The sequence below is a fragment of the Schistocerca piceifrons genome, chromosome 2 (genome assembly GCF_021461385.2).
Source record: "Schistocerca piceifrons isolate TAMUIC-IGC-003096 chromosome 2, iqSchPice1.1, whole genome shotgun sequence".
NCBI lineage: Eukaryota > Metazoa > Arthropoda > Insecta > Orthoptera > Acrididae > Schistocerca > Schistocerca piceifrons.
In genome coordinates this window covers 74,111,408-74,129,732 of record NC_060139.1, presented here as the reverse complement: position 1 = coordinate 74,129,732, position 18,325 = coordinate 74,111,408, and the positions used below count along the sequence as shown (strand labels likewise).

At 40.9% G+C, this 18,325-nt stretch overlaps 1 protein-coding gene across 1 annotated transcript in view; it reads right to left on the bottom strand.

Annotated features, from left to right (window-relative positions):
- The window catches only part of LOC124777071 (nucleolar protein 10), a 101,838-nt gene that overhangs the window by 45,157 nt on the left and 38,356 nt on the right, over positions 1-18,325 (bottom strand). The window contains exons 3-5 of the mRNA XM_047252344.1: positions 17,581-17,795; positions 17,341-17,477; positions 10,208-10,417 (exon numbers count right to left, since the gene is read on the bottom strand). Of these exons, the coding sequence (XP_047108300.1) occupies positions 10,208-10,417; positions 17,341-17,477; positions 17,581-17,795 (562 nt within the window). The remainder of the gene's footprint in view (positions 1-10,207; positions 10,418-17,340; positions 17,478-17,580; positions 17,796-18,325) is intronic.

Here is an 18,325-nt window from a genome sequence, read left to right as displayed (position 1 = left end):
CAAACTTGCTCTACAAGGGAAGTAAATACTATTATTGAAAGTATTAATCAACAACAAATGAGAATATAACAAAATACTAACACAGAAAGAAAATCAAACGTCTAATGACAGTAACGAAACTGAAAGCAGTTCGCAAAAATTTCTTCTGAAGTTATTTCACCGGAAAACACCAAGAACACCGGTTGAAGACCACTAAAGTTCCTAAATAAAATACTATACACAAACAATTAATTAGTACTTAGCTTTCGATGCGCCGCTACAGCTGCAACTGGTCAGCGCGGAATGTAAACACGGGTAAGAGGTTAAGTTGCTCGATACGAAACACTCACAAATATCAGGCCACAACACACGAAATGCAGAGGTGAATGAAGAAACCACTAATAAGTCACTTATATAGTAAATATTATCACAAAAACAGTTAAAATATATATCTGAAAACTAAAAATAGATGAAAACTTAGAGAGCGATCTCACACGCAGTCACGCGCTTATGACGTCACACCAAAGGTCACTTCTGATAACATGTGCAACTTTCTTTCGAAATACTACTGCAAACGGACGCACGTCATTGCTGCCTGAGTTGACTCCTATCGGTGTTAAAGAAACCAGTACATTCCTATAAGATTTGGGCAGCTGAGCTTTGTGGTTTAAGCCATTGTCATCACTTTGTCACTGATGTATGTAAGGAGTCGTATTCCAACCAAATGCTTTGTGATGTTATCATTCGGTTGGGATGAGTTCGGTTGTTTGGAGGAGGAAACCAAACAGCGAGGTCATCGGTCTCATCAGATAAGGGAAGAATGGGGAAGGAAGTTGGCCATGCCCTTTCAAAGGATTTAAGGAAATCAAGGATTTAGGGAAATCACAGAAAACCTAAATCAGGATGGCCGGATGAGGGATTGAACCGTTGTCCTCCCGAATGCGAGTCCAGTGCACTAACCACTGCACCATCTTACTTGGTATACATTCGGCTGGCCCCTGGTCATGACGTGCAGGGCCAATGTTCTGACTACTACTCAATCGTTTGAGGTTTTGAGGGCTACAGGTACTCAAAAGTGAATTGTAGTGTGAACTTGCAGAAGTTCAACCTGCTTCCCTCCACCATTTGTTGGATGGTTCACAGGGAATAATACGGTGGCTGTGGTCTGTGCACGAGCAAACATCAAGGCAGCCGGCCCAACTCACGCAGCAACCACGGCCACAACAGCTGCACAGCAAGCACAGTAAAGAAACAACAATGCAAGCACTTCCCTCTTATCCGTTGTGTTTTGTCAATCATGATAGGACAGATTGTCCTAAGCGGTCGACCATTTGCTGCCAGTGCAACAAAACAGGCCACATTGCTCCTGTTTGTAACACAAAATTCCAACAGCCTATTGCAGACGCTGACATGGATGTCAATTGTGTATCGGCAATCTCCATTGCACCGAATAAGATTTTTATTTATGCCAAGGTTTATCAGAAGGTTTTGCACACAGAAGTCGACACTGGTGATGCCGTGTCCTCAATCGGCTTGTAAATGTACACGGACTTGGGTTCTCCCACTCTAGTGCCATTGTCACATACATTAGTCACCTACAATAAATAAAGCATTCCAATATTAGTAGTTTCTTGGCCCTAATTACATATAAATCTGTGGTTCATCTGCTGACTTTTCTGGTGGTGAACAATGCACGCACCGAAAATTTGTTTGGTTCCGATGTCTTTAACCTTTTCGGGTTTACAATTTCCAACGACATTAATCTCGTCTGTGATCAAGTGCCTTATACACAACTCAGCTTTTTATGCTCTGATTTTCCGCCCTGTTTTCTGAGGATTTGGGTTGTGACAATAATTTCAATTCCCACATCACCATGAAACCTTCGGCCACACGCTATTTCTTTTGGGTTGCCCGGTGCCAATGGTGCTCCGTGACCAAGACAAGGCGTAGCTCAATCATCTCATGGTCTCTGGGGTCGTCCAACTGATCACATCCAGCAAATGCGCTACTCCCTTAGTCATTGTCGAAAAGCCAATAGGACAGTTACACCTTCATGGTGATTTCAAAGTTTCTGTTAATGCTCAGTTTATCATTGACACATATCCGTTGCCGCACTCTGACGAACCTTTTGCTACACTTGCTGGTCATCAGTATTTTTTCCAAGATTGATCTCTCCAATGCATATCTGCACCTTCCGGCTGATGCTGACAATCAAAGGTTCTTGATCATTAACATGCCTTTTGGCTTGTATCACTACTTCAGGTTAGCGTTTGGCATGGACAGTGCCCCGACGATTTTTGAACAGCTTCTCAAACAACTCAGAAGGTCTGTACCTAGCTGTGCCAACTATCTTGATGATGATGTGATCTCCAGCTCCTCCACTGCCGAAAATCTCAACAACTAACATATGCTCTTTTCAGAGTTACATGCAGCTGGGTTAAAATGCTATTTGGAAAAGTGACACTTCTTTCAGCCTTCTATTGTTTACCTCAGGTTCGAGGTCTCTAGTGCTGGTGTCAAACCCCCGTCAGAATGTCTCTGCCATCGTGGCTCTTCCACACTTTTTCTTGTATGGTGTAAAATTCCATCTCATCATGGAACACAAGCCATTAGTTTTGCTGTTTAACCCCTCAGCGTCATTGCCAGACACTGCAGTGCATCACATTTAGTGTTGGGCACTGATCCTCTCTCAGTACAACTACGAGATTCATTTCCGCCCCACGGCTAAACATGCGAACGTTGATGCACTCTCCCATCTTCTGGCCGGTCCGTACCCTGTTTTTGATCAAGAAGAGTCACTCTGTTTCCACGTTGATGAATGTGCTCAACAAATGGTTTTCCAATCACTGACGCTGGTGCCGCAGGCTAGTGCTATCGACCTGATTTTACGGAAAGTGGTACACTGCATACAACACGGTGGGCCTGTGGGTCACGGGCATCCAACCCCCTCCCCAACTACTATGCATTTCAGTATTGTTTATCTGTCGTTGATGGTGTTCTACTCCCTGATACAGACTATTCAGCTCCTCACCTAGTGGTTCCCTCGGCTCTCTGTTCGAAGATCCTGCAATTGCTGCACGCTAATCACTGGTGGTGGGGGTGGGGGGTGGGGGTGGGGGGGAAGGGGGGGAGGAGGCGTCATACAATGAGGCGTTAGCCCATCATCATGTTTTTGGCCTGGTTTGGATGGTGACGTCATTCAATTGGTTACAGTGTGTTCTCAAAGCACATTGCAGCAAGCTGCCCCACAGCCAACATTGTCTCTGTGGCCACAATCTCCGCAAGTCTGGGATCATCTCCACATCGATTTCGCTGGTCCTTTCCTTAATGCATACTGGCTATTAGTAACCGACACATTCAGTTGGTTTTCACATGTTGTCCATTGCCTGTCAACTTCGTCGTCTACCACCATGGCAGCCGTGTTGAAAATTTATTCCATCGAAGGACTTCAGCAATACTGGTCTCTGATTAACAGCCCTCAGTCTGTGTCGCAGGAGTTGGGGCCCTCAGTCTGTGTCGCAGGAGTTTGCTTTTTCCTGCAATGCGTGTGGGATTCACCACATTTTTGTCTCGTCCTCCACTCACAATCCAATGATGAGGCCGAAAGGTTAGTCAGAACATTCAGAAGGCAAATAAAAAGTATGTGACTCGGTCCCCATCCGACATTGCCTGGGATCAATTTGTGTCTTCCTATCGGTTCACGCCATTCAGCAACAACAGCATTACCAAACTGCTCCATAGGCGCAACCCCAGATGCTCCTGCCCTCCTGCAGCCCAGCGATGGATGCCAACTCATGCAGCCATTTTCCCATTTATGACCTGGGGTGGCTGTCTGGGCATGTGGGTTTGGCCGTCGCACAAAATGGGTTCCCATCATCATCTCCCAATGCTGTGGCTGCAGTCTCTGCGACGTCTGTATGGAGGAGGGCTTCTGTGCACATCATTACGACCATTTGCACCAATATGTGGACGACCAGACAACCCCGACTGGGGACCAGCATCACCACACCAATCTGCATCACTCTACGGATCACACGGTGACGGTGGGTCACTACTACAACATATGAGAGGTCCCCCGTCACCAGTGGATGAAGCTGGCACAGCTTCTCCAATACCGATGCAGCCACCATCCACACCCAAGTCGTCTCCTCCACATCAGCCACCAGCTGCGGGGGCATCACCACCACCAGGCCTTGGACCTGATGTGTACATGGAGCTCTCGCTGACATCACCCACCCTATCACATGGGTTGACATGAGGAGACGGACTGCAATGCTACCTGCATTGTACTTCCGTCCATATGCCCCAGTATCAGTATGGCACCTAAGTCACAGCCTTGCAGAGGAAGGCGCCATAGACATCTGGGGAATCTGAGCTCTTCCTCAAGGGAAGCAGAATGAAGTAATGCACGCACACTCGAAAGCCATGTGCAGTAGCAGTGTGTTGTCATTCAGGAGAGTGCGCCATGAAAAAGCAATACTGTGAACTCCCGATAGAGCCCGCCATGGGCAAGTGCCTATTTAAACCCTGCCGTGGATGCCGCACTACACTCGCGCTTAGTTATCATGTTATTAGTGCTTGCATATTGTTGCCTTATCTTATTGTGTTCAGTGCATGTTATGGTGACTGGCGTACACACCAGTGTCTAATAAAGTTGTACTATCATTCTTGGTTGCATTGTGTATCCAAGTTACAACAATAACAAACAAAAATACAGACAGTAATATTTTAAGACGTGCTTCATTTTAACTGATGTTGAATCTGACAGTGAGCTAAGTAAAGTTGACTGTTTACCTCTGGGAGAGGAGTAAGTAGCACAGCCATTGCAGGTTTAGTGTTTGTCTTCCAGTACTGACATTCCACAGGCATGCATGAATTATACCAGTCAGCCGATATAGTATACATATTGACACAGAAGTAACATGGATCCATTACAATGCTTTATAGAGATGATCATCTTAAAGTGTGGTGCATATTTTTAGTAAGGAATAGGAAATTAAGTTAATGCTGTTGTAATACAACATGATAAGTAGAAGAAAAATGACATTCAAAACACTTAGTAAACATCTGCGATTGTGTCTCATTTTGCATAATGCATTTAAACATTAGTAAAATTACAATAATCAACCGGCCGCCATGGTAGCCGAGAGTGCTAATGCGCTGCTTCCTGGACTCAGGTAGGCGCACCGGCTCCAGATCGACTCTGCTCGGCAGCCTAACAACGAGGGCTGGTGTGCCGGCCAGCCTGGATGTGGTTTTTAGTTGGTTTTCCACATCCCACTAAGTGAATACTGGGCTGGTCTCCACATTCCGCCTCAGTTACACGACTCACAGACATTAGAAAACGTTCACACTATTCCATGGCTTATACTAGACGCAGACAGCTGGGGGTACACTTATTCTGTCCCAGGGGGGTACGGGGTGGCGACAAGTAGGGCATTCGGCCACCCCTTAAACTTAACATGCCACATCCGTTTAACCCTGCAATGTCAGAATTTATGCTTGGAAAGAGAGACTACAGTTAGTGTGTTTGGGGCTCACAACATACCAACTTATGTAATTTATCAGTTAATAATAAGATCGGTACGTATGTGGCCCGAGATGCAGCCCCACAATATCTGCATTGAGCAAAAATGTTTGATGACTACTGTTCCAAGCAAATACCTGCAGAAAATGCTTCCTAGCACTTGAATCTACATTCAATGTCAGCAAATTTCTCTTCTTCAGAAATGATTTTCTTGCCATTGCCTGCTTACATTTTAAATCCTCTCTACCTCATCTTTCATCACTTATTTTACTGCCCAATAGCAAAATTCATTAGTGCCTTGTTCCCAATCCAGTTCCCTCAGTATTACTTGATTTCATTTGACTACATTCTGTTAAGATTGTTTTGCTTTTGTTAGTGTTCATCTTATACCCCCCTTTCAAGACACTGTCCATTCCATTCAACCGCTCTTCCCAGTCCTTTGCTGTCTTCGGCAGAATTACAGTATCAATGACAAACCTTCAAGTTTTTATTTCTTCTCCGTTTTTTAATGGGATAGGTAATGGCTGTGACTGGATTAGAGTAGGTGGTAGTGGGAAGATGTATGGGGACAGGTCTTACAGCTAGGTCTGTTACAGAGATATGAGCCCTGTGGCAAGGGGTTGGAAGTATGGGTGGAGCAGGGATGTACATGGATATTACGTAGGTTCTGTGGGTGACATAGTACCACAGTGGAAGGGATGGGAAGGATAGTGTGTAGGATATTCCTCATCTCAGGGCACAACGAGATATAGTTGAAACCCTGGTGGAGAATTTGATTACATTGTCAAGTCTTGGGTGATACTGAGTCACGAGTGGAGTGCTCCTCTTTTCAGGATGGTGGGAATGAGGGAGGTGACAGGTGACTGGAGAGAGAAGAAATGAGACATCTGTTTCTGTATAATGTTTGGAGGGTAATTTTGGTTTATGAAGATATTTGAAGAAGAACTGCTTGTTTCTGGCTAGGCTGTAAGGGAGGGATATCTTGGTATGAAATGGGTGGTAGCTATTGAAGGAGGTATTCCCATCATCCAGCCATAAAGAAGCACTCCTCTTGAAACTCAGTACCACCCACAACTGGAGCAATGGAGCCACATCCTCCACCAGGGTTCTGACTTCATCTTGTCATGCCCTGAAATGAAGACTATCTTACACACTATCCTTCCCATATCTCCCACAGTGATATTCTGCCCCCCCACCTAAATGAACTTATGCAGTATCCTTATCCATCACTATTCCAACAATGCTCCCAAATGCTTGCTTCATGACTCATATCCCTAGATCTAGAGGCAATATATGTCCCATACATCCTCCCACGACCACCTACTCCAGTCAGGTCAAAGGCATCTTATATCCTATCTAAGGCAGGACTACCTGTGAAAGCAGTCGTGTGATCTACAAACTAAGCTGTGATCACTGTGCTACTTTCTAAGTGGGCATGTCAACCAACAAGCTGTCTGTCTGCATGAACAATCACTGACAAACTGTGGCCAACACACAGTTGGACCACCGTGTTACTGAACATGCTACCCAACACAACATGCTTTACTTCAATGACTGCTTCACAGCCTGAGCAATCTGGATCCTTCCTACCAACAGCAGCTTTTCTGAATTGCACATGTGGGAACTCTCCCTGCAATATATACTATGTTCCCATAAATCCCCTGACCTCTACCTTCACTAGTGCCTGCCCTTCACCCTTATCTCTGCTCCTACTCCATCACCACATAGCCTTCTATTTCATGAATGGATATACTAGCCCTTTTTTCCCCTCCCGTACTTATCTCCTTTTTGATGTGTCCCCCCCCCCCCCAAAAAAAAAAACCCTCCTGCCTGCACCTAGTAGCCCTACCCTGTCCCCACCACATATCTGCATGCTTCCAAAAGCAACAGTATACTCTCTGCCACCCCTCCCCCTCCTTGCCCCAATCTCCTTTTTAACCTCTACCACCCACAGTTTGCTTCTGCTATCAGGCACAGTTGCTTGCAGTCTTGTCTCAGTGGTCAGAGTCAGTGGTCATATGAGTCCAAATTGTGCTTGCATGAACGTGTGTGGATTTTATACTTTAGATGTAGTCCTGGCCAAAAGCTCAAATTTAGAACAGTCTCTCTGTTGTGCCCGTCTGTAACTCAATATGTGCTTTATATGTGAGTAGCAATCTTTCATAACATCTGCTCCAACAAAGGTTCTTTAGTGGCTCATGATATGGAACAGTGTGATGAAAAGTATTAATAAAAATAACAAGACTACAGTCAAGATGGTGTAACCTGATCCCTGACAATTGCAGTGGAGTGGGCACAGCAGCTTCACACGCCACCCTCAGTTACTAATGTGATACAATTTTGTAAATGTCTCTATGGCAATGCCTCAGTGTTGTCACAACTACATGGGTGACTACTGTTTTCACCTGCAGCCATTAGTACTAAGCAGTTGAAAGCTGGCAACAGTGCTACTTACTGTCAGGGATCTTCTTATGCTGTCTCGACTATATTTGTATTGCAACGATTCTGTTTTTCAACAACACACGAGTCCTCAAAATTCATGCTATGACACCCTCTAAATTTCGCCTATATATCTGGAAGGAGAAAGGGGGCATTACAATGTGTTGCAAGGGCAAACATAATTCAGAGAAGCTGGCATTGTGAGGAAGGATCCAGATGGTATGAGTTGTGCAGTAGGCATGGTTTATGACATGACTGCTTTCACAGATGGACCTGCCTCAGAATGCGACAAGCCTGTTACAGGACTGAAGGAGGATGTGCTGACTGTGTGTATCGAACAGGTCATGCACCTGGGCTTTCTACAGTGATATGACCCATTTGGCAATGTATTTGGAGTGTTTAAGTGTGGAGAAAGGAAGAACTGCAATATTGTGTAAACTGAGTGGGTGATTTCATTTTGGGCAAGTTTGTCCTTCATACAATCAATGTATTTCTCTATATATAGAGTAATTGCAATTGACCTTTATGTGGCATTTGAATTCTCACAACAAGAATAATATTAGAGCCAGAGTATTTAAAATAAAGAGCTCTGTGAATGGTATATCTTTCAGTGCATTGTGGAGAGTTGAGTGTGGGACTGCACTTGGAAACTTGCAATATAAATAGTATACCTTTTTTTTTTTTTTTTTTTTTTTTTTTTTTAATTCTAATTGATGAAATTAGTTATGTTACACAGAGAGGGCAAACAACCTGTAAGCATCAGATGTCCAAGTCCATTTGGTGCAGAATTTTATTACTATGTATTATTAGCTAAAAACAGTGAAATAGTTTTGTTGGTGAATTACATAACCAGCCACAAATGCTTTTACATTGTTTATTTCAATACCACAATGGTTTCGGGCTACCATAACCACCTTCATTTGGTTCACTTTTCCAATTTCATTGACATTTTGGTCAGCAGCATATCATCTGCTCCTGCATGGCACAAGTATATTAAAGTTTTTGAGCCACATTGTATGTTGCTTTATTAATAAAAACATGTTAATGTGCTGGAATTTATTTACACATAATGTGAAACAGTTTTATATACTTACATATGTTCCAGTGGAGGCGATTACACAAGTAAGTGTGTAAAATTATTTCACCTTATATGTAAATAATTAAATGTGGCTCTAAACATTCAAATAATTTTGTGTAGTACAGGGGCAGACGACTTGCTGCTGACCAAAACATCAATGTGATTGGAAATGTTAGCCATCTGAAGATGGGCATGGTAGTCCAGAACTGGTTATGGTATTGAAATAAAGCAGTTTAAAAGCATCTGTGGCTGGTTGTGTCATCCACCAACGATAACTAATGGCCACAAAGCTCCCAAGGTCCAACATGGATAAAATAACACTGAAGTAGTTTGTTTACAGCTTGTCTGCAATTCTGAAAATCGACAAAGTACTATTTCCCATTAAAATTGGAGGAAGTGGATAAAGGAGTGTGAGATTCAAACACTCATTGCAGGTCAACAAAACATTCATGGAAAATAACCATATTCATTTTTTAAAAATCTTTTCTTTTATGTAGAGAAGAAATTGCAGATACATGAATGGTACTTGCATCAAACAATGGAGAACAGGCATGGCAAGCCCAGGAACCCATAAGCAATAACAAAAACCTAGAAAAAAGGTCAGCACAAAAGGCAGAGATTATCATGAACAAGCAACAATATAGTAACAATTCAATTCACAGCTTCATCTTCTCTCATGTGAAAACTCTACAACCAATTGCTCTCCAAAGCAGAATCTAAGTGTCCTGTGTAATGAAATAACTCAAGAAGATAACAAATGGCTGAAAATTCCCACCAGATCCTGAAAGACATTCCCTGAATCTTTTAAATTTCTTTGATTTCCGTGTAAAGATAAATTCATCTGAATAGTCCGTGTTTTTCAAATTGTCATCCTGGGTTTGCACGGATGCAAGGCACTTGTAAAAAGTAAATCTACACAGTGGCTGTCAACTCCCTAAGGAGCCTTTAAGATCCAAAGGACCTGTGCAATTGGAAATGAATAGGCCTACTTAAAAATTAAAAGAGGAAAGGATAAGGGGAAGCTGAAATGTTATGAAGTTGGGTGTAGATTAAGAGTATTATTAAAGTCACAAAAATTTACAAGAATTACATTACAAACAGATTTGCTAAACTGCCATGTGATACTACTTCTAAAGTGTTGCTAACAAACAGGCATTTTAACTACAAATGAAACGTTTACTTACTGTGACTCACCAGCACAATCGAGAGCACAGTCTAATGTTCCAACTTTTCCTCTTGTTCTAGGATCCCAAGCTTCTAACTTCCCCTCCTTGGATCCACATACCACCAAATGATGAACTGGATTGATGGCACATTTATTTATCTCTGATGCCTCAGAGACCAATGGAGGCAGAAACTGTCCTTGCTCAAGATTTAGTCGATAAATTTCAGAACTAGAACAGAATGTTTCATCAGAAGGAGACAAAATTAAAAATTCTGCATCATAAATATTCATATGAATAACAGCATTCTTCAGTCCCTAAGTTGAAAGGCATCTACCTGCTGTGGGTTGAGGTGGTATCTCTCAACTTACGGTCTAAGTGACCTGTCTCTCCCCTTCCCCCACCCCCTCCCCCCAATTCCCATTCTTCATTCATCTTCCTCTTTTCTACATGAAGACAGTATGTAAAGTTCCAAAAACTAGAATTACGAATTTCTACTTAATGTGTATCTATTTGCTGTATTAAGAGTTATATTTCCCTACGGTACATGCCGACCTGCCAATGTTTCTTTGTAATTTTAACAATTTTTGTAACTGAATTTACCAACTGATATAATTGACATTATTTTGAAAAATTATGCGAAGGCCATAAGTAATGTTAATTTCAGTTTGTTGTTGAAATGATTATTACAACACATCAGTACTCATAATATTTACAAAAATTATAGCACCAAGTTGCCCTTAGACATGGCTTTGTGACTCTTTGTGTTGACTAATGTACTACTAGGAAGCAGTAGCATGATCAGTGTGGTGTCACGTTATGTTACTGCACAACCTATGAACAGATAGCTTGAGGATTTTTGGATGCTTACAAAACTATATTTTCGTAAGTTACTGGTGCGAGTGTTTGGGATACGTAATCATAATTTATTTTGGAGCAAATCAGCGTTTGTGGTTCACAGTTCAGCAACAGAATACATCACCGCTGAATTTCATAGTATATCAATGCAAATAAATGTGTGTCTTTTAGAATTTTCGGAAGTTGCCATTGTACTTTGCATAATCTACAAGCAATTTGTAGCAAATCAGCATTTGTGATGTAGTTACTGTAGCAGATTTTCTAACTAACATATTGTGTTACATGTAGTTTTCCATTAAACAGGAGTAGCCCTATACATTACCTGCATTTATCATAAATTAAATCTGTTTTCGAATTTGCTAACAACTATAATTAACATGAAAACATTTTAGAAAATTAGTAATTTTTACCACAGGTTTTTGTGTTGCCTTAATATAAATCTCGTTTTGTGCATCTGCTTCAGTTCTAATAATACGGAATTAGCAACTTTTTAGCTTAACAGATTAAAAGAAGGTAATCAATTTAAAGTTATTAGTTCACAGCCTTGCAATACACTCCACTAGCCAAAATGGAGCCCCACTGTCAATGCCATTCTCAAACACAGGACAACTTGGTTGACTGGAAATTGCCCTGACTACTGTCAAACAACTGGCAGCTGCTGCGAATCTGTGTGGGGCTCCTGAAAGTCATGTACCTGTGATACCGGTACCATAGGTACATCACGTACTGTCCTACCCTGTGGATCCTGTCTCCTCTGCAGAAAGTACAGGATCTGTCATTAGCCATCCACTTGACTTAGAGTGCCGTGCCAGTGGTAGATCTAGGTGTCCTGTACAGAATGGACAGGGACCAGGAAGGACTCACCGTGTTTTACCAGTCTCCCTCACCAACATGTCTGAGGTGTTGTCTTTCACTGAAACGGAAACTGATCCAGTGGGACTAACTTCACCTGTTTTGTCCAGTGTCAAGATGCGTCAAATGCAAAAGGGTAGGGGGTCTATTAATGATTGGCAATTCAAACGTATGGTGAATGATGGTACCCCTTAGGGAAATGGCAGCAATGGACAAGAAAGGACACCAGATGCACTCAGAGTGTACGCCTGGGGGCCTCATTTAACACATTGGAGGGACTATTCCGGCACCCACTGAGGGAACAGGGTGCAACCAACTGCATAATGTGGTGCACGGTGCCCAAATGATGCCTGGAGTCTGGACTCCGAGGCGATTCTTGGGTCATTCCACCGACAGACAGAGAAGGTTGAGAAGACCAGCCTTGCCCTTGGAATTTCGATTAAGTGCACAATTTGTAGAATTGTCCCCAGAACTGATCATGGCCCTTTGGTTCTGAGTCAACTGGAAGGACTGAACCAGAGACTTCAAAGGTTCTGTGACAAGCCAGGCTGTGACTGCCTGGAATTGCACCATAGGGTTGAGAATTGTACAGTCCCCTAAAAAGGTCTGTTGTGTATTACACATCAGAGGCTGCTACTCAGCATGAGGTGCACACAAGAGTCTTTTAGATTATTTGACTCTGCGTCCAATCCAGATAATGATAGCTGTAGAAACCCAAAAGTATCAGTATAAGGTCGAAAGAAATGCCCCCACAAGCAAGAGTATTAAAATCCTAATGGTAAACTGCCAAAGCATTAGCAACAAAGTGCCAGAGTTTGAAGTGATCATGAAAAGCGGTGAAGTTCACATAATACTAGGTACAGAAAGCTTGTTGAAACTATAATTGATATTAGTGAGATTTTGGGGGAAAGTTTAAGTGTATATCGAAAGGATAGGTAAATGGGAAATGGAGGTGGTGTATTTGTCGCAGCTGACAAGAAACTCAAATGCACCAAGATAGAAATTGAAGATGCATGCAAGACTGTTTGGGCAAGACTCAGTATCATGGGTGGGCACAAAATGATAAATGGATCCTTCTATCATTCACCACTCATCTCCTGATGTAACCGAAAACTTTAAAGAAAACATCAGTATGCCTCCAATCATACTGTAGTCATCGGTGGAGACTTTAAACATCCAACAATGAATTGGGAAAATTAGTTTTCTTAGTGGTGTGCAAGATAAGGCATCCTGTGAAACTTTAAAAAATGCCTCCTCTGAAAACTATCAAGAACAGATAGTTACCGTAGAAACTCCACTCATGATAGAAATATACTGGATCTAATGGCAACAAATAGACCTGACCACTTCAAGGTTGTCCACATCCAAACTGGTATCAGTTGTGGAAACAATGATTACCAAAGAACTAAAACAAGCAGAACGATATATATGTTCAGTAAAGTAGATAAAATATCAATAGTGTCATATCTCTACAAAGAACTTGAAACTTTCAGCACAGTGCAGGAGGATGCAGATGAACTCTGACTCAAATTTACAAGAATAGTTGACCATGCACTGTGTAGCTATGTACCCAGCAGAACAGTTCATAATGGGAGGGAACCTCCATGTTATACAGTCACTGTAAAGAAACTTCTAAAGAAATGGAGATTACTATGTAAGAGGTGTAAAACAAAGTGTAGGGATATAGATAGAGAGATGTTGAATGACACACATTTGGCTCTCAAGAGAGCAATGCATGATGCCTTCAATGATTACTGCAGCAGAATATTGTCAACTGATCTTTCACAGAATTGCATGTAAAGGCTGTCAGGGGTACCAAAGATAGTGTCCAGTCCCTAGTCAATGAGACAGGAACTGAAATTGAGGGCAATAAAGCAACAGCTGAAATGCTTAACTCCATTTTCAAATGTTCCTTTAGAACAGAACATGCAGGAGAATTGCCTCAATTTCATTCTCATACCACTGAAAGGATGAATGAAGTTAAGTACTAGTGTCAGTGGTGCTGAGAAACAGCTGAAATAATTAAAACAGAACAAAGTGCCAGTCCCGATTGAATCCCTGTCAGATTCTACACCAAATTTGTGGCTGAGTTAGCCCCTCTTCTAACTATAATCTATCGTAGATTCCTTGAACAAAAAACGGTGCCCAGTTCCTGCAAAACGGCACAGGTCACTCCCGTCCACAGAAGGAATGTAAAAGTGATCCACAAAACTATAGTCCAATATCACTGACATTAATTTGTTGCAGAACCTTAGAACATATTGTGAACTCACATATAATGAGGTATCTTGAAAAGAATGACCTCCTCAATCTCAAAAAGCATGGATTTCGAAAATATCAATCACGTGAAACCCAACTCGCACTTTTCTCACATGACATACCAAAAGCTTTGGTTTAAGGCAACAAGGTAGATGCAGTATTTCTTGATTTCTGAAAAGCATTGACTCAGTACGGCACCTACGCTTACTGTCAAAAGTATGATCATACTGGGTAGCAAGTGAAATTTGTGACTGGATTGAAGACTTACTGGTTGGAAGGACAGCATGTCATCTTGGATGGGGAGACATCATCAGATGTATAAGTACCATATTTACTTGAGTACAAAAGACCCTGAATATAAGACAACTCGCTCTTTTTTTAAAATGATCTTTGGGAAAAAATTATTTTTAATATATTCTGTCTAATAAAAATTACCAGCTTTTGCTGATCTAAGTATCTGCCTACAAAGTTAATATTACACCGATTCTAAACTTATGCCATTTATTCGTTGTCTACATTTCGATAGCACAAGGAGAAATAAAACAAACAAAAAGGAACTGTTTACGTCAATTTTGACCTTCACTGCTTTCCTTGTTTACTTAGCCTGTCGCCTGTGGTGTCAATATTTTTATACATTGTCGTCATCCTAACAAGACAACAGTGAAAATTATATCTTTGTTGTCACAAATATTTGGGTATTTATTCCAAATATGTCGCAATTCTGAGGTTTTGGTTATGGTGGGACCTGAGAACACAGCTGGTTAAAAAAAACATAGTGTATTTTGCCTCTATGCTGACTGAATGCTACAATGTCTCTTGCTTCCAACCATATCATCTGACCGCTGCTCTCTCACTGGCTGTGCAGAAGGAGCAACTGGCAAATCCCTTACTGTTTCTGTCCATCTTAATTCAGGATGAGTGTCGACAACATTGCAGCATAAAAAAACTATATAAGTACACCACTGGCCCCTATATAGGCTTTAGTATTTCCTGGAAAAAATATTCTATTTTAGAGTATTTGTCCAATTTTAATGTCACATTCTAAGTACAGATGGATTCAGGCAAACTGCAATTGAAACACGGTAGATGTTCATAAGAAATTAAAGGAGTATAAATTCCCATGGTTTGCAGCACGACGAAATTTGCTGCCCACTCACCACTCCCCTCCATGCACTTATCATAGTTCCCAGTCCAAGCCTTCGGGGTAGTGCAGTGCTTGAGCAGTAGTGAAACATGGACAGCAATATCTTCTAGGGCGTATGTCATGTGTAACAACAGCAACAAATATATAAATATAAGATCGCAGTCACGATTCAGTCCAATTCTCGAACCTTCGCTCGTTTCGTGATCTAGTGTCATCTGACACTGGTGACATTCTTCCCCAGTATTTTAATACATGAACAGAGACTGAATTTCTCATTTTTAACCCAGCTGGTATGTCATTAAAGTTTCTCATAAACAAAAAGAAATTGATTTGGGTTAAGAATCAAGTAATGCTTTTTGAAAGACAAGATGAATGTTACCTTCACTTAAAAATCTGCATAAATGAATGTGTAGGGCGTTTGTATATGCACGAGAACTTTTATTAACTTTTATTGCAAACATTAGATCACTGTGGTGGCTAGCTCATAATTTCTCGCATAAGCTCATAAATTCTCGTATATTCCTTGTACTACTGCTGAGTCAAATGTCATGCGACTGTTCGAAGAACGTCGATACTGCATCGAGCAGTTTAGTGTATCGGGACATCTTGAGCCTGTTCACTAGAAAGCATTGTTAGCTAAGCCCTACCCTTAGGATCTCTTCAAAATAAATTTGTGCAAAAACTCAATAGCCAAAGCTTCATATGTAAATTTAAGATGGCCCCTTTATTAATCTATTAAACAAAGTAAAAACTTTGACCTCAGCAGCAACAGTTTAATCTATGAATATGACTCCGTACTTTCGGAACAACGATTTTGGCAAAAATCCTCATCCAATAATCGGGTAAGTAAACACAGTAACTTCGGGTATGCCCCAAGGAAGCATGTTGGGAGTCTTGATGTTCATGTTGTATATTAATGATCTTGCAGACAATAATAATAGTAAAACAAGTTTGCATATGATGCAGTTGTCTATACTAAAGTACTACCTGAAAAAAGCTGCGTAAATATTCAATCAGATCTTGATAAGATTTCAACTTGGCGCAGAGATTGGCAACTTGCTCTAAATGTTCATAAATATAAAATTTTCCATTTCACAAAACAAAAATTGTTGTACCCTATGACTAAAATATCAGTGAGTCACTGTTCGGCCAACCCATACTAATACATGGGTGTAACATCCCGCAGGGATATTAAATGGAATGATCACGTAAGTTCAGTCATGGGTAAAGCAGGTGGCAGACTCCAGTTTATTGGTAGAATAATGGGGAAGTTCAATCAGTCTACAAAGGAGATTGCTTACAAATCACTTGTGCAAACTGGTTCTAGAATATCAGTCAAGTGTGTGGGACGTGTACCAGACAGGACTAACTGCGGAAATCGAACGTATACAGAGAATGGCAGCATGAATGGTCACATTTTTGTTTAATCTATGGGAGAGTGTCACGGAGATACTGAATGAACTGAACTGGAAGACTCTTGTAGATAGTTGTAAACTATCTCGAGAAAGTCTATTAACAAAGTTTCAAGAATCAGCTTTAAATGATTACTCTAGGAATATAATACAATACCCTATGTATCGCTCACATAGCGATTGTAAGGATAATATTGAAATAATTACTCCACGCCCAGAGGATTCAGAAAATCATTCTTCCTGTGAACCATACACGAATGGAACAGGAAGAAACCCTTAAGTGCCTTAAGTGGTACATTGGGACATACCCTCTGCCATGCACCTCACAGTGATAGTACACAGTGCTCAAGTTGCACCTACATATAAAACTTCACTTTATACTGTTTCTGTGCTATTGTTGTTAAATAAATGTCTTTCTTTCACGGCAAAAAGAGACACACCCTGGGATAATCTATTATTCACTCAAATTATCATGTTGGTATGGTGGATATGAGAAGCTATAATACACCAATTTAAGTTTGGATGATCTACTGCACAATATAGTCAAGTTCTAGAGTCATTAGTAAGCACATCCTACAGAAGAACTAATAATGACTTTAAAAAGTATCAAAAATATATGCATACAGTACCTTGCTCCAACTACATATAAATCACATGACGGGTAATGATATTTCATATCCCTTCCAAATTTTGGTATTCTCAGCCTGTAATATCGGCCATGGGCTGCATGAAACTCAATGTAACGATCACATTGTAGAAACACCACCTAAAACAAATGCAGTAAGAACTACTGATACTCTTGAGAAGTGGATGATGGGGGGGGGGGGACACATGAAAAGACAATACCAAATTATGAAAACCACACTTACCTTACTATAGTCTTCTGAAAGTATCTCAAATGTTACAACTTCAGAATCAAAACATCTCTCAAATTTCATTGAAAGATTGTTCACATCAAAGCACCTAACACGGGGCTTGTAGATCCCTGTTGCTAAAATATAGTTCCCATCTTTCGAAAGTCTCACAGATGTACTCAGTCCAGGCATTTCAAAATCTTGGATAAGTTCTATCCGCCTTCGAATATCTGTGACAAAAATTCATTATGGACATACAAGGTGAGTAATAATCATTATCTACTACTGTTAAGAGTTCATTACCTAATAAATGGATCAGTTCAGTGGCACATCATACATACTATCCAACTTTTCAACTGTTTATGCCTTTTTCCCAACAGATGCTGGGTGTTTTAAGTAAATAAGAGTTCTTCACAATAATGAATTAAATTCAGCTATCCACAACAGCTTTCAAATGGCATTAAAGCTGAGCTATTTTCATGCATTCACTAGTGATTAAGAGTATGGCATCATCTGGATTTTAGAAAATTCTTAATAAAAATACAGGTACAATTTTTTTAATTGTTGGAAGTAGGAAGAAGATGATGAAAATCAATGCATCCTCTTATCTCATTTTTTTTATTTATTTTTTATTTTTTAATATGTGCAACATGCTATATGTACAAAGTCTGATGCAGAAGCACCCAAGCTGTGTTCAGTAAACAGAGAAAAATATAGAAACATTTTTGCTTAGTAGAAATTTTCACAAATACTTCAAAAT